Genomic DNA, 23,189 nt, shown 5'->3' with positions numbered 1-23,189 from the left:
ATATGTTTTATGGCCCTCAACTCGCTTGGCTAGGGTCATGCTCCATGCCTACTACTGTTACCCCCATTTTCCCTTCTGTACTCATGGTCCTTCATGTTTAGTGGCTTTTTTCCTAGACACCAAACTCTTTGACGGCATGTGTAGCATATCACCTTGTACACAAAAGCATTTCACTAATAGCCTCGGAACTTTTCAGGTTGCATGTCCTTTCAAAAAGCAGCACTTTGAGTTATTCTTATTTGAGGAATGATCCGCTCACACTTTTCGGGAAACCATGGGTATTCAGTGAATGTTGATTGTGGCCTAAAACTCAAAGCAGCTTTGTTCTGTGGCACTTTTAAAGTACGGAAGCTCGCTCACTGTGTTTTGCCCACTGTGTTCTTTCCCCTGCATTTATGGGGTTATAATAGGGAGCGACACAAAGCCTCTAAACATCTGCTTTGGTTTTTTTAGAAGCCGAGCCCCACACAGGGCTGCGCATACGCCTCGTATATCCTTTTCATTAACCTTCGGGGCATCGACAGGATGTCCTGTTGATAGCACTATTGTTAAATGATGTCTTAAACTCGTCGCTGTTGAACTGTTCCCGTTTTATGGAAACGTTCTCATGTAGTCCTGTTCTGCCTATTCACGAAACTAGTCTAGACCGTGTTTGACAAAAGGAGAAAGACAGGAGAGTGTCATTACGCACTAGTAAATAACCTGGTGAAGTCCAACAATACTGAGGCATAATTAGAGAATGTAATTCTTGTGTAATTGTTGGTTTAAGCATATAATTCACTGACTTCTTTTCAGTTTCAGTCATGAGTACCTGACCTAAACAACCCCTCTCTCTCTCTCTTTTCTTGGCCTGATCTCATCCTTTCTCTCGATATGACCTCCAATCTACAAACCACTTACGCTTCTGGCCTTTAACATCACCGTCATAACTCTGTCCAACCATGGTCCCATCGCTCTTCTTACCACTTTGCTCTCTCTTTTCGCCTCACTTACCCTGACCTTTAACTTCCTTATCTCTACCTCAAACCGCCTTCTTACAACCCAACCATCCCGACTCTTGCAGTGGAGCGCAGCCCCGTCAGGAACATCCAGGTATTCAACCCCACCACCAACACCCTGAACGTTCGCTGGGAGGCTGCCACAGGCCCAGTCGAGCAGTACCGGGTGGTCTACTCTCCTCTGACTGGCACCAGGCCTTCGGAGTCGGTGAGTTTCCATGTCATGTGTGGAAGTTCAGTATAGCACATACGGATGCTAAACCCACACAAACTATTATGAATTTATCATGAGAGAGGATGAACACACGTAGGTCAAGCAACAATCCATTTTTGATCAACATCTGCTCCGTGCCATGTGTCACTGATTACTGTTAACGGTTAAATGCATTTGGTCTGGTCACCAAATGGCGCAGTGTGTCTGCATGCGTGCGTGGGTGCAGTTACTGCCAATTGGATTCTTTTTTGTTAGCAACTCCTGAAGTTTAAAACCAAGACATGTTAATTAAAGCAGACATTCTTTAATTGCGTCTCTACATGCTACGCGCCATCTGGCATCAGAGTCCCACATGTTCACGTGCAAAGGTTTTTGAGTCGCCTAAAGAATCCATTAAAAAACTTTAAACTGTTACATCACAAAATCAGCTTAATTCAGCGTCTCAGTTCCTTCGCCCATCTTTGAAAAAAATAACATGGCCTTTTGAAAGTGAACCATATTGAAGTGTATTGATAGACGCACTCTGCCCCTTTCCTCATTTGTTCACACATTTATGGCAGGTTCAGGTCTTTTCCATGGCCAGAGCCAACGATGAGCGTCAGTGGCAATGAGGCCTTTTTCAGCCAACACCATCACATTTAAAACCAGCTGGAGATTTGTAGCTTGAATTATTAGCTTTACTGGTGTCGGCCGTGATATTATTTTTAAACTTAGACTCCCAAGCACCTCTGCACATTTTTTGACCTGGACAGATGTTCACGGACTGCAAGTGGTGCAATTAAAACAGAAATATACACCGGTCAGCCACAACATTGAAACCACTGACAGGAGAAGTAAATAATATTGACCATCTTGTGACAATACAAAGTTCTGCTGGGAAACTGCTGGACCTGGCATTCGTGTGGATGTTACTTAGACATGTACCGCCCACCTAGACCAGACCAGGCACCCCCACCCCATAGCAATGACACTCCTTGATGGCATCCCCAGCAGTGTTGCCAGACACCACAGGACACCCTCAGAAGGCCCATGTCCATTCTCTGATGAGTCCCAACTGTTTTGGAGGCACAGGCGAGACCTACACAATATTAGGCAGGTGGTGATAATGTTATGCCTGATTGGCGTATTAAACAAAACAACATTGTTGTTGCATTTAGAGGTAACGCTAAAACATGACAAAGAGATTAAAACGCCCTTCTGAGGGTTCAACACTCACATATGTTCCTCTCTCACTCTCACGCACTCAACCCCTTTTAAAATGTATCGCTTACCTGCTCAAAAGCTCTTCAACAAATGTAGAGGTTATCACCAGGTCAGAGCCCTTGAGGAGCTCTGACCTTCCTCTGTCCAGCTAAGTGGCCCAAAGACAGAAAGAGTGATTAGGAGGTAGCCCCTATGTAATTTGTTGGCACTAGCAGACCAGGTTAAACACCGGCGCCGGCACCACACCCCTGAACATCAAAGGAATATTTTGCTCTTCCTTTTAGTCAGCACTGACACAGAGGGGCTATTGAGTAAAAGGGAAGTGTTAGATGCAGTGTACAATACAAACAGCTGTCTGGAGAAAAGGGAAAGGTCTTTCTTTGTTTTGGGTGTGGCCTCTGTGTCAGGTCTGTGCATGTAACTGCTTTTGGTTTTTAGGAAATAAAAAATAATAATAATGATAACCATCCAAAGGGGAAAAATCCTAAATTGTTTGGTGACTCTGCACAGGTTGTGGTTCCAGGGACCACCACCACGGCCCTGCTTGAGCAGCTGCTCCCGAACACTGATTACAATGTTGGAGTTGTTGCCCTGTACAGTGACGGTGAAGGACCCTCTATCAGTGATGCCGGAAAGACATGTAAGTACCCGGGCCATATGAGGACCCTTTACATCTGGATTCTGTCCCTGTGGGTATGTCACGCGAAGACAACATCTGTGGGACATAGAGATGTTTGTCATGTTTAGCCCCATAACCTTTTTCTTCATGTTTCTCTGCTCAGTGCCTCGCAGTGGCCCGAGGAACATGCGTGTATATGACCCCACCACCAGCACTCTCTCTGTTAGCTGGGAACATGCTGAAGGTCCTGTAGTGCAATACCGTATCACCTATGCCCCAACCGTAGGAGACCCCATTGAGGAATATGTAAGCATGTTTATGATTTATGATGCTGAACTTGCTTGAATATATACTCATTCACTAAAGTATGGTCTTGATTTGCATCTTTTTAAATACATTTTTTCATGTAATGTCTTCCATCTTGTAGACGACAGTACCAGGAAACAGAAACAACTTGATCCTGCAGAACCTGGATCCAGACACACCTTATAATATCAAAGTGACAGCAATCTACGCCGATGGGGCAGGAGGAGAGCTGGAGGGAGATGGACGCACAGGTACAAACTGTTCTATCCATGCAGCCACATAAGTGTGTGGCACACACATGTATTGAGAAAAACACTAGTGACTGTTGTACACACACATGCAATCAGCAGGGAGCAGAAAATCTGAACAGACTGGACCATTGATTAGGTTCCTGAATTATCGTAGTAAAAGTGGAATAAGTGAAATTCTTTTCAGAGGAGGCCAAAAGCACCACGATCCTTTGCCAGAGAATTATCTACTGCCTTTACTCCAGGGAGGGAGACCTCAGGCTTGCAATGCTTGCCAATGTTTTGCCTCCTTTTGCCTCTGGAACAAAAGAAACATTATTGTATTTGCCATTCTGCTCCTTCAGGCGGCTTATTATTTATCTGGTAGTTTCTCTGATGCGGTGTAATTTGTCATTAATCGCAAGATATTTTTCAGTCATGATTCAAAAGCCATAATGAGAAATTAAGTAAAAAAAACTGCACTTACCCTACAATAATGGATCACAACACTGAATACGCTGGAATTCAAAGCTTCTGGCTACGACTGCACCGAATGTTCGCCTGTGTTGACTGTGCTACCTTGTCTTGTTTCCTGCAGTGGGTATGCTCGGCCCCAGGAACCTCCGTGTTTCAGATGAGTGGTACACCCGCTTCAGGGTGTCCTGGGACCCCGCCCCCTCCAGGGTTACCGGATACAAGCTTATCTACCAGCCCGAGGGTATGACCGTACTTTTACAAGGATACAGTAAAGTTGCTTTGAGGAGAAAATATTAGTTCTATGTAATAGTTTCTATTTAATTTATTTTGAGTTGTCACTACACAGAACACTGCACTGCTCATATTGATGCCCCTTTTCAGGCTCTGATGAATCCATGGAGGTGTTTGTTGGAGATGTTACCTCTCACCAGCTGCATAACCTGAAACCTGGAACCACCTATGACCTAAAGGTGCTGGCACAGTACAGTACAGGCATCAGTGCACCTCTGATTGGTCAGGGCACCACGTGTAAGTTCAACATGCTATTGCCTGTTTGTTGACATGCACCTGATTTAGCTACAATCCATTGTGCGCACATGTTTTTAAATGGAGAGTAATGTGACTCAGGTTCTCCTGTTTGCTTCCCTTTAGTGTACCTGAATGTGACAGACTTGAACACCTACAACGTTGGCTATGACTCTTTCTGCATCCGTTGGGCCCCTCACAGAGCTGCCACCTCCTACAGACTCAAACTCAATCCTTTCGACAGTGAGTGCTTTACTCAGTTAGTCTTTATAGAGGCTGAATTGAGTGTTGAACTTTTAATTTGCCAAGCTACTTCACCATGGTCTGTTTAAGCTGAATTTCTTTATACATCTATAGCCTCCATGAGTGGCGCTCAGGAGATCACTGTCAGAGGCTCAGAGAACAATTACTGTTTTGATGGCTTGACCCCGGACACGCTTTACAACGCCACCGTGTACACCCAAACCCCCAACCTGGAGGGACCCGGAGTCAGCGTCAAGGAGAGGACATGTAAGGAAATGTCCTCTGTGCCAGTTCAGCGTCATTCGATGAAAACTATAGCATGTCTTTTTCAATTTTCTGCATGTGTTTCATGTTTTATAATGTAGTGGTTAAGCCCACTGAGGAGCCAACCGAGCCTCCCACCCCTCCTGCTCCAGCAACTGTGCCCCCTGCACTGGATGGTGAGGAGAACTTGTAATTCTATTGCGAGAATTTTCAAAGTCCACGTGTGATTAGCCATTAACACAGTTTTACCTGCACCACAGTGTGCAAAGGTGCCAAAGCAGACCTTGTCTTCCTCATTGATGGTTCCTGGAGTATTGGAGATGAGAGCTTCCACAAAGTCCTCCAGTTTGCTACAAGCATGACTGCAGCCTTTGATGTCATCAGCCCTAAGGGCATGCAGGTCAGCATATGCCCCAGTACTGCTTAAATATTTAGTAGTTCTCCATACAGTCTTGTAACGTTCTTATCATGGCTGTTCTCTTCCAACAGGTTTCATTTGTGCAGTACAGCGATGATGCCAAGACTGAGTTCAAACTGAACACCTACCACAACAAAGGCATAGTGATATCAGCTTTGCAGAATGTCCGCTACAGAGGAGGCAACACCAAGACAGGTAGACTTCTGAAAAAAAAAAAAATCAACGTAGCAAACTGATTGTTCTAAGGAGATGGACTCTCCTTCATTGATGCTGTCTCTTCTTCTTCATCCAGGCGTTGCTCTGAAGTACGTCTACGAGAAGGTGTTCACCTCGGACAGCGGCATGAGGAGGAACGTCCCGAAGGTGCTGGTGGTTGTCACAGACGGACGCGCCCAGGATGATGTCAAGAAGAGTGCAGAAAAACTGCAGCACTCTGGTACGTGCACGCTCGTTAACACTGTCATGTGTTTGGGGGTTGCATGGTACATTAGTCTTTTCCAGTTAGATTTTCCTCACCAGAGCTGACATTTTTGGCCGATTTCATAAACCGCTGTCCTCACATAGTCCTCACAGTGATGGAACTGTCTGGTGGTGTTTGAACGCTCAACAATAGTCTTTGTTTATTTTATTTTTTTTGTTTGTGTATTTGGCTCCTGCAGGCTACAGTGTGTTTGTGGTTGGAGTGGCTGACGTGGACATGAAAGAGCTGAGAATTATCGGCAGCAAGCCCAGCGAGAGGCACATATTTGTGGTGGACGACTATGACGCTTTTGCCAAAATCCAAGATAACCTGATCACCTTCATCTGCGAGACGGCCACATCCAGTGAGTCAGAGAACAATATACTGTTTAACCATTTTGTAATGCCAATAGCAGTTAATTAGTAAATCTGTAAGCCAATGAGTAATTCCTTCTAAACAACAAGACATGAATCATATTCTTAAACCCAAATCTCATTCTAACTTCTCATCTTCCAGCTTGCCCTCTGATCTACATCAATGGATTCACAACACCTGGTAAGCATGCAACATCACTATACACACTGGAGAGCTTGTTGACTTTACCAAAAAGCTGTTCTCCTAAACTATAGAAGTTTCCGCTGGTTTGTTTTCTATCAACACGACTCCTGCTGTTCATTCCTTCCAGGCTTCAGGATGCTGGAGGCTTTCAACATCACAGACCGGACATTCGCTGGCATGAATGGCGTCTCCATGGAGCCGGGCTCCTTCAACAGCTACATCGCCTACAGGCTGCACAAGGATTCCTTCCTGAACCAGCCCACCAAGTAAGAGCTGAGGTTAAACTGTATCTGTGTGAAATCAGAGGGAGTGTGAGTCGCATTTTGTGCAGATTCCCAGGCTATTGGCTTCATACTGCCCATCCCAGAGTCATTATTCATAATTATGTTCAGTGTGACCAGTGACCTTTGGTACTAAGCCCACAGCCCTATGTATTGTTGAAGTTTGTTGGATATGAGGTGTGAGAAGGAACAATATAAAAGTGGTTGAAGAATTAAAAAGTCCCAGGACCAGGCTCTCCTCCCAACTATTTCCTACTGGCAGTGAACAAATCACCCCTGGGTCAAGAGCTTTGTCTTCTTATTGGACCCCATTTAAGTGGTGTTAGGAACTTGCACAACTTGCTGCTGTATCCAAACCTCTTCAGGATATTTTGTTAATATGTTTATAATGTTGTGAATCTGTGGGCGCAGCCACTGACTTAATGCACACAAATGGAAACACTTCCAGCAAAGGAGAGAAGACGGAAAATACTTTCAATATGTAGGCAATTTAGGTTAGCCCTTGGGGAGGCAGACTGGCAATCATTTACAGGCTGTGCAGCCTGTGTGACTCACTAAATTCTTTACCATAGAGGAACTGTTTAATGCTCTTGGTATTAATATGTAACGTGCAATATACTGTCTGCTAGCGCAATAAGGGCTCAGTTCTGACTCATGATGTAACACATGTATGTTTTTAACGCTGACAGGGAGATCCATCCAGAGGGTCTTCCCCCATCTTACACCATCATCCTGCTCTTCCGCCTCCTGCCCGACACACCTTCCGAACCTTTTGACATCTGGCAGATTTCAGACAAAAACAACAACCCAGAGGTCGGAGTCACTGTCAACCGTAAGTCTCTCATTGTGTGTTTTGCCCTCAGCTGGAGAGGAAGGCTGCTGTAACTGACTCAACATGTACACAGCTGTAGTCTCTTTATTTACTTACTGCCATCTAACTAAGACCTCAATCAACTTCTATAAATCTAATTAACCTTATTATTTTTTATTCTTTCATAGAAAGCCCTAATTGTGAAATAAGCATTGTTTACAAGTGTGCATTTCCGCATGTGTTAAATGTAAGCAAATAATTACATGATGAAGAAATGAGCCTAATCCTTCCTAGGCTTCCCTTCATCACGCTTGTAGTCAGTAATCCTTTCTGTGCTTTGCGTGCCACTGCATCGTAACTCACTGTCCAGGATTCATCTGAGGCTCTCCTCTTTTCAGCTTCCAGCAAAACGATCACGTTCTACAACAAGGACACCCGAGGAGAGATCCAGAGAGCCACGTTCAACGAGGAGCAAGTGAAGCGGATTTTCCACGGAAGCTTCCACAAGGTAAATGCATGAAAGGAGCACTGTTTAAACTCCATAGTTGTAGTAAAGTTTAGCTTTAATGTGAAAAACAGAATCTTTTGTTCCTGGACTATCTTTTTTAGATTTTTATATCCTTTCCCATTCCGTGTATTGTTTTTTACATCTTTTCATAAGTCTCTGCGTGACTTTTACGCGCCATTTGATTTGGCTAAATTACCTTTTAATGGGAGGACCTGACAACCAGCCGGGTAGCTGGATTATGTTACCCGTCAAAAGGTCTCTGCTATCAATCTCAGGGTGTCAGTCTGCTGTCAGAGTTGTCTTTGGCCCCATTTTTTACGATTAGACATTAAGTTTTGTTTTATCTAGACCGTTGCAGTTAATTTGATAAATGGGTTGCACAGGCTATAAATAATTTTCAACGGAGGTTCGAAGGAAATTGTGATGCCTCAGTGACCCGGCATAATGTGCAAACTCTTATGGTAAATCACGGAGGTCTGACCACATCAAGACTGGAGACTGTCCTGGTAGTTGTTAAGTGAATTCCAAGACAGTCTGCTTTTAACTGTATCAATTATCATTTGGGTTTAGCATTAGCTGGTTCTTAACAGGCTGTCATGCATATCAAGAGTCGATCCAAGAGTTTTTGTTAAACAAGTAAAAAGAGGTCCTCAAGTTATTCTGTGCTGCTGTTGCACAAAGTTGGGAGACATATTAAAATTCATGCAGGTCCAACCAAGATATCCCTTTTTTCTAGACCATAGATTTTTCCACTAAAATCACTCACAATCATTTTATATTAGACGTCCATGTCTGATAAATGTCCTATGTCTTTAGTACTTTATCAAAATATATCATGAGTAGAATTCCCGATAATGAGTAGACTGAACTTTCTTTGTAATGCTGGTGGACCATAGAACTTTGGTGGGGTATCTGTAATCATGGAAGCAATAATGCACGTTATTATCTGAACAATGCAAGCATTGTAGGCAAAAGCTTAAAGGGTTGAATGCAGATGCAATTGCCTTGATGAAACGTTTTTTTTTTAGATTCTGAAACTGATCCGTGCCATCATCTCCTTTGTCTTTTCATGGAAGTAACCGAGTTGGAATACGTTAAATGGTGCACATTGAAAGTTTCATGAACATCAGCTATTATTCAAATAAGATGTCAAATACCCGCCTACAGCGTAGCATTCTTTTGCTTTGTTTCCCCTTTACTGGTTTAACCACTACTGTATATTGGGCCCAGATGCCACAACTGTGATAAACAGAAGTCGTATGGTATAGTCCGTCTTGGGGCCACAGCAAGAGGAAAAACGAGACATCAATTGTCTCCACGTCCAACGCAAAGCAACAGCGGACATAAAACATGCCCTGTTATGTTTTAGCACAGCAGGGTGCAGAGAGTGGAACAATGAAGGACAGTTTATTTTCATACCGACCTGGAATGACTTAAGATAATCAGTCATTTGAGGAAAAACAGATAATAGTGTTATCCAGGTCGTGTCCAATTGCATTTAAGTTTGGGCCCAAGGACAGCGTGCCCCATACTCAGTACACATGTTCCCTTTTCCCCTTACTTCTAAGGTAGTAAAAATTAATGATCCTTTTCAACATTTGAGGACCTTATCCGACATCAAAGTTCACCCACTTCCTGGCTGAGTTCAAAGTCTCCGGCTTTGCAGCATCTCCATTTAGCATGTATACACCAAATTGCGGGGTAACTCTGTGAATGAATAAACTGGAAAATGTTAGGTCAGAACTGCTGGACTAGTTTGACAGCAGCTTGTCTTTGCGCGTGTGTGCCCGGGTTTGTGTACACATGCAACCTCTCAGTCTGTGGCCATTGTGGAGACTGCAGTCTGAGTGTGCACTGGGTGGCTAGTTTGTGGTGCAGCCGTTGCTGTTCCATGAGCTGGCAAGTCTGCCGTGGTTTACCTAGCTGCTTATTTACTGGTCTGCTGAGTAAGTGCCACCGCTGATTGCTGCGCTGGTGTGTGTTTACATGGCATCGGTGGTTTTCCAACACTTTGTCTGTGGCTATTAAAGACTGACCTCAGTGAGTGTGTGTTTGTGTGTGTGAGCTGAGACCAGAGTGACCAGTGACAATTGCGTTTGGGCTTTTTGCTGAGGGATTCACGTGTGAAGAAAAGCAAACAAGTAAGTAGACTACTATAAAGTGCCAGCCAATAGCAAAAAAACATTTCATATCCCCAAAGACCATGATGATGTCTTCACAGGCTTGTTTTGATCAACCAACAGTCCACAACCTGAAGATATTCAATATGTTATCAAAGCGGATAAAGAAAACCAGAGACTAGTGGCATTTGAGAAGATTGAACCAGTGAATTTGTTCTCATTTCATGCCTTCAGTTATGGCTTAGAGCTGTTTACACAGACGTCAATTTCCCTTTGTGCGCTGGTACCGCAGTGTCGGGTCAAGGAGTGCTTCTAGATCATTATTTTTTTCTTGAGGCTAGTTGAGAAAGAGTAACCCAAGTTGGAGAGGCCATAATCCACTGCTGGTTAGGGCATGTGGGAAAGCTCTCACAGATGACTACAGCAGATGCTAGCTACTCACTCGCCCACTGGGGAATCCCCTCCCACATTTGAATGGGGAGTCCATAGAGGGAACCTTCCTGTTTACCAAAGTGAAGAAGGCATTTTCCACACCAAAGTGAATAATTTTGAGCTTGTGTTCAGAGTTATATGTTTGTAAGTTGAAGCCACTAAAAAAATCCCCTGTTCAATGCGAAAAAATGCGCAAATGCATTGTTCAAGAAGTCTTGAACTCAACCTTTCAAACTTTCCTTTCAGGGACTTGGCTGGGAGGTTTGTGCCAATATATGCGCACACTAATTAAAACAGAGGGGGAGGTGAATGGAGAAATTGAGATCTGCACAGAGCCAAACCACTCCGTGATGCAGAGCTCTTAATTATTTGTTGACCTAATGGACACTTTGCCTAATGGTCCACTGGCTGCACTCTTTGTGCTCTCTATTTATGGCAAATCTCTTTTAAACATGAATACATCTTCCTTGGCTTGCCTGGCAAAGTTCGCTTACACAATCTAAAATTGGGACTACAAATACAGAAAATAATACACTGACTTCTCTGACCAAAGAAATCCTTGGTGCGTTGCTTGCCAGATCAGACATGTGACCTTCCTGTCTTGAAAGAAGAAATGAAAATGATCAGCCCAGGAATTTCAGGATAAGACACATATCTGTTTCCATTTATTTCCCCAAATTAATGAAGAACTTATTCTGAGTGTTTATTTTCTTTTATCCACAACTCTAGAGAAGAATCATGCCTGTTTGTTAGTGCATTCATAAAATTAGAGCTATGACCTTTTTGGGGGATTCATGATTGTAACTAAAGAAGGAACAGTCTGGACAGAGCCAAGAACAATACATTCTGATGAGATAAAGATCATGGAAACATGTCAAGTATATTGGAGTGAGCCTGAAATCTTACCCTGTATATTTTGATTTTAGTGTTGACACATCGAAGGACAATGGTGTTTTAACGACTGATGAATGGAAGTTCTTCATCTGTCAGCATTTTGCTCCAGCAAGTCACTTAGCAGTGGCCATTGGAAAGCTAGCTTTCCCAAAGCCTCACTTTCCAGTGAAAACGTATATTTTATGGTGTTTACTTATTGGTCAGTGAGGAAGATGTACATGCTCATTATTTGCCATCCCAGTATACCATTAGTTGCTTTGGTAAGCCCTCATGGTATATTTTATCCTTGCCAGGACACTGGGATAGACGACACTTCTCTCTTTGCGGTCCACCAGATAGTTTGTTCTGTTGCCAAGGAAGTCAACTGTAATTTTGTGATTGGTTGCCAAGAACCATGGCCTGGTCTGTGGTTGGTGTAGCTTTGTAGATAGAAGTGGTAGCTCGCTTTTCCTGACATAAAGAACGCTTGTCTGACTGTTGAGTAGAGGAAAAATTGCAACTGTGAGGGCAAAGAAGTATGGAAAGTGTAGGACTTTTGATGGCACACCGCAATATTGTTTCAAGATGTGGAGCTGGGTTCTCTGGACAGGAAACTTGAGAATCTGGCAGTTTGTCATTCTGTGTTGTTATGCAATCACTAACTACCGCTTTAATGCTGCATCGAAATGCCAACTGTTCCATATTTCCTTTATTTATGGTCCTTTCATCTCCAGAGCCATCAAGCAGCAGTCTCTTTCCGAATCAGTAACTACTCTGGGGTACTATCACAGTCTATAATTAACGTGGTTCTGAAAAGACCAAAGAATTCTAAACTTTATTAACAATAAGACAAAAGGGTTGAAAATGGTTGCGTGACGTAGCCTTATGGTGTCACTGTCTTGAAGAATTTTCTTTTTAAAGCGCAACGTGTCCCTTCCAAATACTAATGACCACCAAACCTAGCTTTCAAAATCTCCAAAGCTCTTGGTAACAAAACTGGCAGCTGTGGTGCTTTGTGATGAGTCTTACTAATAGTGCCCTCTCTCTCCATCCTCTCCCTCCTGCAGCTTCACATCAGCATCTCACCAGAGAAAGTCAAGCTCAACGTGGACTGCCAAGAGGTGGCAGAGAAGCCCATCAAGGAGGCCAACAACATCACACTGGAAGGCTACGAAGTGCTTGGCAAGATGGTCAAGTCTGGAGGCGGGAAGAGGCAGTCTGCAACAGTAAGAGCTCAAACTTGTTAAAAAAAAAAGGCTTGGAAAAACACATTTGGGAGAGCATCTCACAACTTTCCAAAGGATTAATATCCAAAACCTCTTCTGCGTAGATGCACAATTAACTTTTAAATGCTCCCAGCGACTGCTGGAAGGATTAAACCCTGCAACCTTCTATTTCTCAGAGGGTCCAGTCGTAGTCTGTTCTCAACAATGTGCATTTTCTATTTGTAACACCCTTCAATGTTTTCCTGTTCTTCTATTGTGCAGTTCCAGCTCCAGATGTTCGATATTATCTGCAGCTTGAGCTGGATCAGCCGAGACAGATGCTGTGACCTGCCCGCCACAGTAAGAGCACAGAATCATTTCATAAACACATCATAAACAAATGTTGATGCATAACTGGGACATTCTGCCTCATTACTTCCCCCTGTTCATAGTGAAACTGGACAATTAGTCTTGTTCATAGCTGTTAAATTGAACAGTTTAGAATAAATAGTAGGAGGCCCACTTTGTTTGTACAGTATATACTGGACTGACAGCCTACAGTGTATGTATGCATGCTGGGATGTATAGAATCATTAAGCAAGATGTGGGGCTGATAACCAGACTGCTGTTTGAAAAAGAAGTGCCTCAGCTGGACTGAATAGAACCCTGTATCCTGTGTAATTGTGCTGATCGGACTATAGCCAACATGACCTCCCAATTACATGAAAACAAGCGCTCCCTCAGATCACAGAGCCCACGGTAAATCACATTTACTGTGTTTTGATGCAACATGGTAAATACCGGATGCATGCACATTTAGCCAATTACAAGTAATTCATCATCAATTTGCATCAGATATTAATACATCATGTCAATGCTGGCAGTGTTATGTGACTCATTACAATTCTCATTTCCAAAAACGTTGGACAAGGCTTGTAGCTGTCTCAGAGGGCCACTCTGACTCCCAGTCATGTCTTAGCCAACGCTCTCTCTCATCACATCCATTGCTCTGTCTCTTCTTTTCCAACTTCCAAAATGACATCAAGGAGTTTAATTTTTACTCCGTGTACACCATACATTGCCAGACATGTTCTCATTAATCACAGGCTGTGAAGAGGACTATGATATTGCTACTCTGAGGTGCCTTTGTACATTTATTTCTCGCTGTCTTCTTTTCTCCTTTTTCAGAGAGATGAGGCCAAGTGTCCATCGCTTCCCCATTCTTGCACATGCACACAGGACAGCATCGGCCCTCAGGGTCCTCCCGGACCTTCGGTAAAGACACTCTTGCGCTCATCCCTTCATGTCTGTCTTCAGTTCACTTCGTTTTCTCAGAAGTAATGCGTGTTTTGAAGATGATAAAGCCATACTGTTCTGGTCTAGGGTTACAGTGACTGCACAGCTCCTCATTTGCCTGCTATAGTTTGATGTCCCTTGCATAAGCAGTGTTTTTTTTTTTTTACTCAGTGGAAAGAGCAGTTAAGGATGAGACAAGTGGCACGCAAAAAAACGTGGGCTTAGAGAGAAGTGTCAAAAGATAAATGTCTGTAGGAAAAAAAACAGTAAAAAAAAAAATAAAAATCAAGGAGAAGTCTGGAATATGTGTGCTTAGTAACCTCACTAAGTCCCAGTGAGGATTTCGTATGGCTTTGGGGTTTTAGGGCTTTTGGAATCTGCTCCTGTTGTTACACTCAATCTGTTTCTGGCTCCCCACTTTTCCAGGGCAGCCCAGGTACTAAAGGACCTCGAGGAGATAGAGGAGAAACCGGCAATGCTGTGAGTTCAACTTTAAGCTATGAATTGTGTTTTTACAGGCTTTGATTTCATAACTATTTTTACAATATGTCAATAGACAATTTCTGAGTTCATAACAATAAAGCCTGTTTACATAATTAACAATGCTAATCTGTCAGACATAGAAGGTCTGCCTCCGCTCTGCAAGCAAATTGCACACATCTGAATTCAGTTATCGGGTGTATATTATTCCACAGCCAGATTTAAAGGGGGCCTATGTCAAGTATCTTAAAGGCCCTTTTCCCAAAACTGTTAACATTCATTGTTTCTGTGCAGTTAAACGTCTGATTAGAGGTGTCTGTGGCAATCTTTGTAAAAACTGTGGCTATGTAACATATTCTTGTATGTAGGGTCCAATGGGTCCACGTGGTGAGCCAGGACTCACAGGTCCGATGGGACTGCCAGGTCCACAAGGCCCTAACGGACTTTCTATTCCTGGAGAACCAGTAAGTCTACCTACCCTACAGAGATATACTGCTAAAAGTGAATAAAATTTAATGTATATGACGGACTCTACCGCTATGTTGTGCTGGGATTAGTGTTCACACATGTGCCGACATGAAAGTGAGGTTTGTGTGAAAGTTGCAGAACAAATGAGATAATCTCTGCTGCAGATCCACCAGTGAGTGGGATTTATATCTAACGTCAAAACACATTACACTCCCCTCCACAGTACTTTCAGCCGGCCAACCGGAATGCTTTATTATTTTCTTACCTACAGATGTCCTTGTCAAAACATGCAATCAATCACAATCACAGAGTTAAAAAGAAAAGGGATAAAACACGAGACCATAACTGACTGCAAACCTCTTTTTCTCCCCTCCTCCTCCACCTTCAGGGTCGCCCAGGACCAAAGGGAGATCGTGGAGACTCAGGCTTGGCTGGCTTGCAAGTAAGCACTCCCCCTTCTTTTGTGGTTTATGAGCAGGATACAGGAGACTATCCATAGAGAGCAGCGTTGCTACTGGAGCCTGGATTTAGTCTACACAGCCAGATTGAAACCACACTCAGAGTGGGAGGTTTACCATGCCATCCTATGGGAGACCCACACTCTGAAATAAGCCTGATGATTGACAAACGGTAGAAGGCCAGTGATGCAGTTAAATTATTCTGAAGTGTAGACTCATGTTACTGAAGGGGAAACAGGGAATGGAATATGTTCTTCTCCAGCCTTGTAATTGAAGATGAGTTTGACTAGGTGAAGTCTGAGGATCTTTGACTTACAGTAGAAGTCATCCTGGGGGCACATTTAGTTACAATAACCTCCAGATTTCTTCAGCAGATCTAAAGTTAAGCTAAGCCCATTTTACATTATGTGGGAATTCTTTTGGTGGTGTTTGAGTGGGATGGTATTACATAGCCATCCCTTGGCCGAGCAGCTGCTCATTCATCCAGCTGAGCTCATTCAGCCAACTCCCACTGTTCAACTGGAGGGAACATCACCACTGGTTCTTCTGGCTTCTGAATAAGCAAATTCAGTCATGAGAAAAGTCCCACTCTGTGATATTCACACATTACTGGCAGCAATTTGTCAGTTACTTTACCCAATACAGCTTAACACTGTCTATGCCCGTTTCTAGAAGACAAGTGACAAGAGATTTTTTATTTATTTATTTTTTTTACACTTTTTACTTTAGATGACATATTATCTTTGGCTGAACAACTGGAAAACTGCAGGGTTTTGTCTGTGCATTCTTGGTCAGAGACATTGGGGAGATCCACGATGTCCTGTTCTTGATCATTAGCATTTGATTAAGTGTGACTGCTTTTTTCCCAGGGTCCTCCTGGGCCACGCGGTCCTCTGGGTCCCGTTGGACCTAGCGGTGCTCGGGTAAGATCTGCCTCCAGGCCTGCATACACACACACATACACTTTTCCTCAAAGCCTACAAATGGATCCAACACTTAGTTAGACATATGTGATCTCCCTCCTCACTATAAGCATTATGGTGTCACTGCTGTTGTAATGCATGTTCTCACATGTGTCACACAATTTAAAAAGACACACTCAAGGCTGAAACCAATGTAACGTTGTGACACTGATGTATTGCACAGGCAGGGTCCCCAGTGTGTTGTAACCCATGTGTGATTGTATGTTGTTTCTACTCAGGGGCCACCAGGAAAGGAGGGACAATCTGGACCCAGAGGCCCCCCAGGACCCATGGTGAGTGTGTATGCATTGTGTTGTTTCGAAAAGAGCCAAATAAATATTCCCTGGAGTGTGCTTCATTTCCTGATATATCTGCAACCATTACTCCTCTGGCTCCACATTTTCACTCTGCTGGAACAGCACATTAAAAGCCAACTGTAGTCCCCAGAAACGGTTATGAGGATGGGGCTTGCGTTTCATTTTCTCTTTCTGTGGTTTGTGGAGGTCTGAATCTACTTAATCCTGCCATCGTGCCAACAGGCAACGTGCCAGCATAGAATTCACATCCTATACCATCCTGAGTGCTCCAAGAGCCATTAGCAGTGCCTTGTGGCTGTTTTGTGTATGGGTATCCTGTCAGTGCTGCTGTTGTGCATGCGTGTGTTGTTTCCATCTCCTCTTCAGTGGTCTTGGCAGCTTGTGCCAGATGCCCCCTCCCCCAGTGCAGATGTCAAACTGTAGATCCCAACTTAAAGCTGGTTATGCAACAATTAACGGGGAGCAGGAGTTAAACGTTGCAATTACCTCTACTGTGCAGTCATTTTAAATAAACACCACTTTTTATGTTACTTTTGTTTTTTTCAGGGAAGCCCTGGAAATCCAGGTGTACCCGGAATTACTGGAAAACCAGGAAAACCAGGAGATACAGGAAACCCAGTATGTACTGAACAATGAGACACAAATATATGGTCCAGTGACACGGACCAAGGACATGGTTGTTGCTTGTTCTAACACTGTTCTTCTCACTACCAGGGACCTCTTGGCCTCAAAGGAGAGAAAGGAGAGAGGGTGTGTGTTGTTTTTGTATAAATATCTCAGACACCAGTTATCATATATCATCTATGAGAAAAGAAATCATCCCCTCATGAAAATGTCTTTGTTTTCCAGGGAGACTTTGCATCCCAGAACATGATGCGCTCCATTGCCAGACAAGTTTGTGAACAGCTTGTGAACAGTGAGCAAAACATTTCTTAACTATCAGGGACTTTACTTATCCTCAAAAATATACATCTGATCCAAATCCATCTGATTTCACTTTTTGTTCTCAGGCCAGATGAGCAGAATTGACATGATGCTCAACCAGATTCCTTCCGGATATCGTAGCAACACTCCAGGGCCAGCCGGTCCTTCTGGTCCTCCTGGCCCCCCGGGATCCCGTGGAGAGCCTGGACAATCTGGTCGAACTGGCTTCCCTGGAAACCCAGGTTTACCTGGAAATCAAGGAGAGAGAGGTGCTTTATATTTCTCTTCATCTTTTGAATGTTTAGTAGTGTTGCAGTGCGGCAACGCAGGGAAATAAGCAGCGAATGGTGGGCAATGAAGTAACTGAAGTCATGAGAGGAATAACAACATAAATGCATTACCTTCTGCAGTCTACTCATGAGTCCAAGTTAGCATAGCAAAATATAATTCCATCAAGAATGGCTTCTATTGTGTTTCATACATGCTCTTTAGATTTTCATCCAGATATTGGGCATTTGTCCAACAATGTTCCCACTTTCTTGGAGTGGAATTGATTTCTCCACTTTTCTCTGGTCTATGTAGGTTTGCCAGGAGAGAAGGGAGAGAGAGGATCTCCGGGAACTGGTATCAGAGGACAAAGAGGCACAAGTGGGCCACCAGGTAACACAGTTCAGGTTTTCCTCCCCTTTCTTAGGTGAAATAGCCCATTTTGGCTGGATGAACCTTCACACTAAGGCAAGAACAAAACAACCTGCTGAACATTGTTCTCAAGCAGCTGCAGTCAGCCTTGTGGTCTCCCACTCTTTGATTTTAAAACTTTGTCCTTATACTAGAGTATGATTTAAGTGTCACAGCTTTTTCCTCGTTTCAGTGAACCTTTCTGGGACACAGAGGACTCCCATTGGTCCGATTAAAATGACACATTCCAGCCAGAGGTTTAAATTTACCTACGGTATATGTGTCTCAGTCTTCGTTTAGGCAGCTGCACTGCATAAGTTTTTTGGACAGAGCCCAAACATATTCCCAATTCTTTCCTTTCTCAGTGATTTATGTCATGTGTATATTAAGCTCCTCCAAACACATTTGAAATATTATACGGTTAATGGAAGGTATTTATGTGCAATGTTAAGAAGGAGATTTCTGTGTCTGGAGTTCAGACAGCATTCAGTCCGCCTTTAATCAAGGCCATGATACATTTCTGCTGCTAAAAATGTTGTTAGGCTAATTTGTCAATTTGTGAAGTTAATAGCCTTTCTACTGTTGTGAAGGACATTTAATATGTTTTCTCTAAAAAGCATTTCTGAAGATTTTTTCCCGTGGGAAGGCGGGACGCAAAACATCAGGAATCTTTGATGACTATCACGCAACACCAAACACTGATATGTCTGTTTCTGTGAATGAAGTGAGACACAACTGAGGACCAGTGGGAGGAAGTCCACAATGATGACTCACTTTACTGTTTGTGTGTATGTGTGTGTATATTTGCGTGCATGTGTGTGTGGGAGAATTGGATTGTTGTACAATGAACTTTCTTTGGTGGCTTCATTGACAACACATGGGCTCACTTAACGGAGAAAAAAAAGAGAGGGGAAAAATTCCATCCTGAGTTTTTGCCGTCTAGACAGACGGGGCCGGGGGTAACTCCACACAGCCCCAGACTGCATCTCTTTTTTTTTTTTTTTTGGTCAAGCTTTTTAATTGAGCCATTGAAAAATTGAAATTACAGTGCTGCAGGCCTGTGTTCCTCCGCCATTTCCACAGAGGGTTTATGTGTGATGTCAGTGGGTTTTTGTGCCTAGCTTCAGAGACTCCTGTTTCAAACTGGCCTCATTCACTTTCTTTCTTCTATTTGCAGGGCCACCAGGAGAGTCAAGAACGGGACCCCCAGGTCCTTCTGGCTCCGCTGGGCCTCGTGGCCCTCCAGGCCGTCAGGGTACACCAGGGGTGAGAGGACCACCAGGACCCCCTGGATACTGCGACTCCTCTCAGTGTGTCGGCATTCCTTACAATGGACAAGGATACACAGGTACCCTCAGCACTGTCTAGTTCCTGCATGGTACTACAGTAGACAAAAGACTAAGTGTATGCACACTAATTACATTTACAACTCATTGTACTACTTTGATAATGTATGGAGGTATGAATATAGCTGCTTCAGAGTTCAGATTGTTGAACAGAAAGCTGTGAGGAATTATTCCTGTAAGATGTTTATTTGCTGAGACCTGCTCCCCTAAGTTGGTGGTGCTTCTCCTGTCAAGTTTTTTGTTCTTGCGCAAACATAATACAGTTCAACAATGTAAAAAAGGGAGATTTACGATGCACTGATAAGTAACAGCATACTTCTTTTTTTGGCGGAAAATTGTTAGGCCCTATCAGATTTTATCTGTTGTAGCAACAAATTATATTAAGCTAACGTTAGCACCATGGTTGGTTTAAATCACCGCCTGTGGTTGACCTTCTCATATTTCATTGTTTTCAAAATAGTCTGAAGTCTGAAGCTAGTATGAAATGCTACTTTGCATTGGAAGTAAGGCTTGTACTTCCTCTGTAGGTGCACTAGTATGCTAGTTAGCTGGGCATGCTAATCATCGCTTAGGTTTCATCCTGAACAATCCATTATCCATATTTCTTACATTTGATGCTCATGCATTTATGACACGCTAATTCAAACTTACTATTACAGTCCCATGTGCACCACTTTAACATGTGGATAGAGCCAAACCTTGACAGGCCTGTTTTAGCATTGCTAAGCTAAGATTGGATGGGAGAGGTTCAGCCATTGGGAAAAACTATATTTCCGTACCTCCATACATTTGACATCCAATTTTGAAACTGGCATGTAAAGCATTCTAGCTAGCAGTGTATGCTGACTTACATTACATCAAATAAGATGCTAATCACTTTGTTCCACAGCAAAAAACTCACACACTCTTTAACTATTTTCAGGTTTGGCATAGTAAACGCTCTAAGTCATCTGTGCCGCTTACACTTTGAAGTCCTGTTTCTGAGATGTTTGCCCGTTTGCTATGGGGCATGTAAGGATAATCACCATGGACATAATTATTGAACATTAAAACAAACATTACAAAAGAAAAAAAAAAAGAAAAAAGAAAATCAGAACGGAGCGGACTGGCACTAACATCATCTCACAGCTACAAGCTACAGTGATGGCAACCTGCTGGCCTGTTTGCATCTTGAACCACAAACCGTTGGGAAATAGAAAGCAGAGACTGAGCATTTCTACGAAGGAAGGAGCATGTACAAATACCACCCAAAAACAACTACTAACAAAGAGGATTTCATAACTGAAAACAACGATAATGTCGAGGTGACGTGTGTAAATAAAACTAATTGTTTTGCCGTGTAAATGATTGTATGAACCGGGACATTTCACTAAAAATCATGTTAACATCTGTATTGAGCTTGTGCCTCATAACCCTCTGCTTACTTACCACCAGCATAACCTCTGTTTACGACGCCTAAGTGACCTAAAAAGCGCTGGTCCAGACTGAAGCATGTTTCATTTGTACTTTTAATCATCATATTTATGTACATTGGTCAAATCAGTCCTAAACATTGCTCTCTTGCTATTCCCATGTGTCTTTTGTAGTATCAGCTGGTTATTTTACTACATCTTATTATCTTATAACTTGATGGGCTTTATTGTAAATGTCGTTGCAGCATTTGAAAATGCTTTTTATGTAGACTTTGTTTTGGTATTTTAAGAAGTAGTAACTTGACACAGGGCGTTGGTTTGTTTTTGAAAGTCCATAAGTGCAATATAATTTAAATTGTGCATGTGAAAGCCCGTTTTTTTTTTTTTTTCTTTTTTTCTTGATTGGCCGTCCCCAATATTTTTCTAGCCAGCCAATACCCGCCTGAACCTGAGGTAGTGCCTGTGGAGCCATCTGAAGAGTTTGAGGCAATACAGTCACCCGGTTACACGCGAAACCAACGAGGAAAGAGATCACTACCACAGGACAATACAGAAAGATCATAGCTGCAGTGAGGAGCTCTCAGAAAGAGTACTTCGGTGACCACAAGTGATATTCAGATCAAAAAGTAGTACTTATATGGGTTTGATACCCCTGGCTATATTGAACATATATTTTTTTTTTTTTTGACATGAGAAAGTTTAGCAAGATGAATACAAAAAGCTACATGTTACAAACCTGTGTGCTTGCTAAGTGTTTCCTTTAAGTGTCTGCTTGTAATATAACTGCAAGTGTTTATCAGACTCCAATGTGTAATGCACTAATCATGTGAAAACCTCCCGGAAATATGTTCCAAAGAAATGTTTTGAACACTTTTGTCAAATTTGTGTAAAGCTGTTTCAGATAGGAAAATTGGTTTAAAAAAACAAACAAAAAAAGTGGACATTTCATTTTATCCCTCGAAAAATGTTTTTTTGTTTTTTTTTTGTTTTTTTTTTGTGATTTGTGCTTTGTACGGCCTGTAAACCCAACGGTAATCTGACTTATTGTAACAAACCAAATTTCTTTTTATTTTGTTGTTACCAAAGGTGGAATTGCATGATTGTGTTGTATATTTACTGAGGATTTCTAAGTCAGAATATAGTTGTTTTCTATCAATGCAGTTTGGATTAGGTTGCAAGACTATGGACATAGGATTGCTTTTCTCATGTTTTAACTGCACATTTTGTGAATTCCACACAGCCTTATTTTCTTATTTATTTCTGAAACAGAAGAGGCATTTTTCAATAAAACTACTGAAAATGTAGCATTTGTTTTGGCAATCATTTATTTATTTTGTGTGTGTATGTCCGTGACTGATGAATTGAGCTGTTATCCATACATTACACTGTGTATGAAGCCAAAGCTCTGGTGGCAAAAATGTCAAACGTCAGACCCGTAATGGCTGTCTCTTCTAAATTCCCCAATACAACACACAGTTTGTTTGATCTTGAGTGACAAGCCCCGCTCTTCTCAACATTAGGCTATGAGAAATAGGCTTTGAAGTTTAAACCTCTATTTATTTTGAGAGCTAAAGATTATTTTGAGCTGTACAGAAAGTCAGCCAGTTCAGGGCAAAGAAGGGAGTGTGAAAACAACTATTCCAACGTGCTGGTTGCCTCAGCGACTTTTATATGCAACCGCTTGGCCCTATTCTGTCAGGTTGAAACAATTATGTGCAGATTTCCAGAACAAAACAATGCAAATGCGATGCATGCGATACCGGCACCGGAAAAAGTCTATGATTTTCACCCACTGATCGTGTCTAATGGTGAAATAGGAGATGCATGAGGTAAGGAACGACTGACGCCATTTCTGTTTGTTGTGATGAAATGTCTGAGGAGGAGTTCTGAGTAAATGCCCAAGATAAAGACTGAGGGGGGTGAGGTATCAAGGTCAGGATCACCATGGGAAAACATGGGAACACTCCTCTCTGGAAACCTTTTAATTTCCTCCCCTTGATTCCTGAGGTGCACCGGGAAGTTCTGGAAAATACCTTAATTTCATGCGAGTAGGGAATTCTTAAAGGTGCAGTATGAGTGTGTGAACAGCTGCTGAGTGTTAGCCAT

General features: G+C 42.7%; 1 protein-coding gene across 4 annotated transcripts in view; it reads left to right on the top strand.

Annotated features, from left to right (window-relative positions):
- The window catches only part of col12a1a (collagen, type XII, alpha 1a), a 53,074-nt gene extending 30,687 nt beyond the window's left edge, over positions 1-22,387 (top strand). For 3 of the 4 annotated variants that reach the window (XM_084569148.1, XM_084569146.1, XM_084569147.1), the window contains 32 exons: positions 1,064-1,206; positions 2,926-3,055; positions 3,198-3,340; positions 3,462-3,591; positions 4,166-4,285; positions 4,426-4,572; positions 4,696-4,812; positions 4,927-5,079; positions 5,178-5,252; positions 5,337-5,476; positions 5,566-5,689; positions 5,787-5,930; positions 6,154-6,318; positions 6,471-6,509; positions 6,640-6,778; positions 7,483-7,625; positions 8,003-8,112; positions 12,605-12,763; positions 13,025-13,102; positions 13,931-14,017; positions 14,465-14,518; positions 14,887-14,982; positions 15,375-15,428; positions 16,314-16,367; positions 16,646-16,699; positions 17,270-17,341; positions 17,438-17,473; positions 17,573-17,639; positions 17,734-17,916; positions 18,230-18,307; positions 19,503-19,673; positions 21,511-22,387. In XM_084569148.1, the coding sequence (XP_084425274.1) occupies positions 1,064-1,206; positions 2,926-3,055; positions 3,198-3,340; positions 3,462-3,591; positions 4,166-4,285; positions 4,426-4,572; positions 4,696-4,812; positions 4,927-5,079; positions 5,178-5,252; positions 5,337-5,476; positions 5,566-5,689; positions 5,787-5,930; positions 6,154-6,318; positions 6,471-6,509; positions 6,640-6,778; positions 7,483-7,625; positions 8,003-8,112; positions 12,605-12,763; positions 13,025-13,102; positions 13,931-14,017; positions 14,465-14,518; positions 14,887-14,982; positions 15,375-15,428; positions 16,314-16,367; positions 16,646-16,699; positions 17,270-17,341; positions 17,438-17,473; positions 17,573-17,639; positions 17,734-17,916; positions 18,230-18,307; positions 19,503-19,673; positions 21,511-21,647 (3,542 nt within the window). In that variant the 3' untranslated portion in view covers positions 21,648-22,387. Of the gene's footprint in view, positions 1-1,063; positions 1,207-2,925; positions 3,056-3,197; positions 3,341-3,461; positions 3,592-4,165; positions 4,286-4,425; positions 4,573-4,695; positions 4,813-4,926; positions 5,080-5,177; positions 5,253-5,336; positions 5,477-5,565; positions 5,690-5,786; positions 5,931-6,153; positions 6,319-6,470; positions 6,510-6,639; positions 6,779-7,482; positions 7,626-8,002; positions 8,113-12,604; positions 12,764-13,024; positions 13,103-13,930; positions 14,018-14,464; positions 14,519-14,886; positions 14,983-15,374; positions 15,429-16,313; positions 16,368-16,645; positions 16,700-17,269; positions 17,342-17,437; positions 17,474-17,572; positions 17,640-17,733; positions 17,917-18,229; positions 18,308-19,502; positions 19,674-20,593; positions 20,940-21,510 lie in introns of those variants that run through there. The other variant, XM_084569149.1, reaches the window with a different exon arrangement.
- Positions 22,388-23,189: the final 802 nt, after the last annotated feature.

The sequence above is a fragment of the Chelon labrosus genome, assembly GCF_963514085.1.
Source record: "Chelon labrosus genome assembly, chromosome: 20".
Lineage (NCBI taxonomy): Eukaryota > Metazoa > Chordata > Actinopteri > Mugiliformes > Mugilidae > Chelon > Chelon labrosus.
The sequence above is the reverse complement of the archived record's forward strand: the minus strand, read 5'-3'. Positions and strand labels throughout refer to the sequence as shown.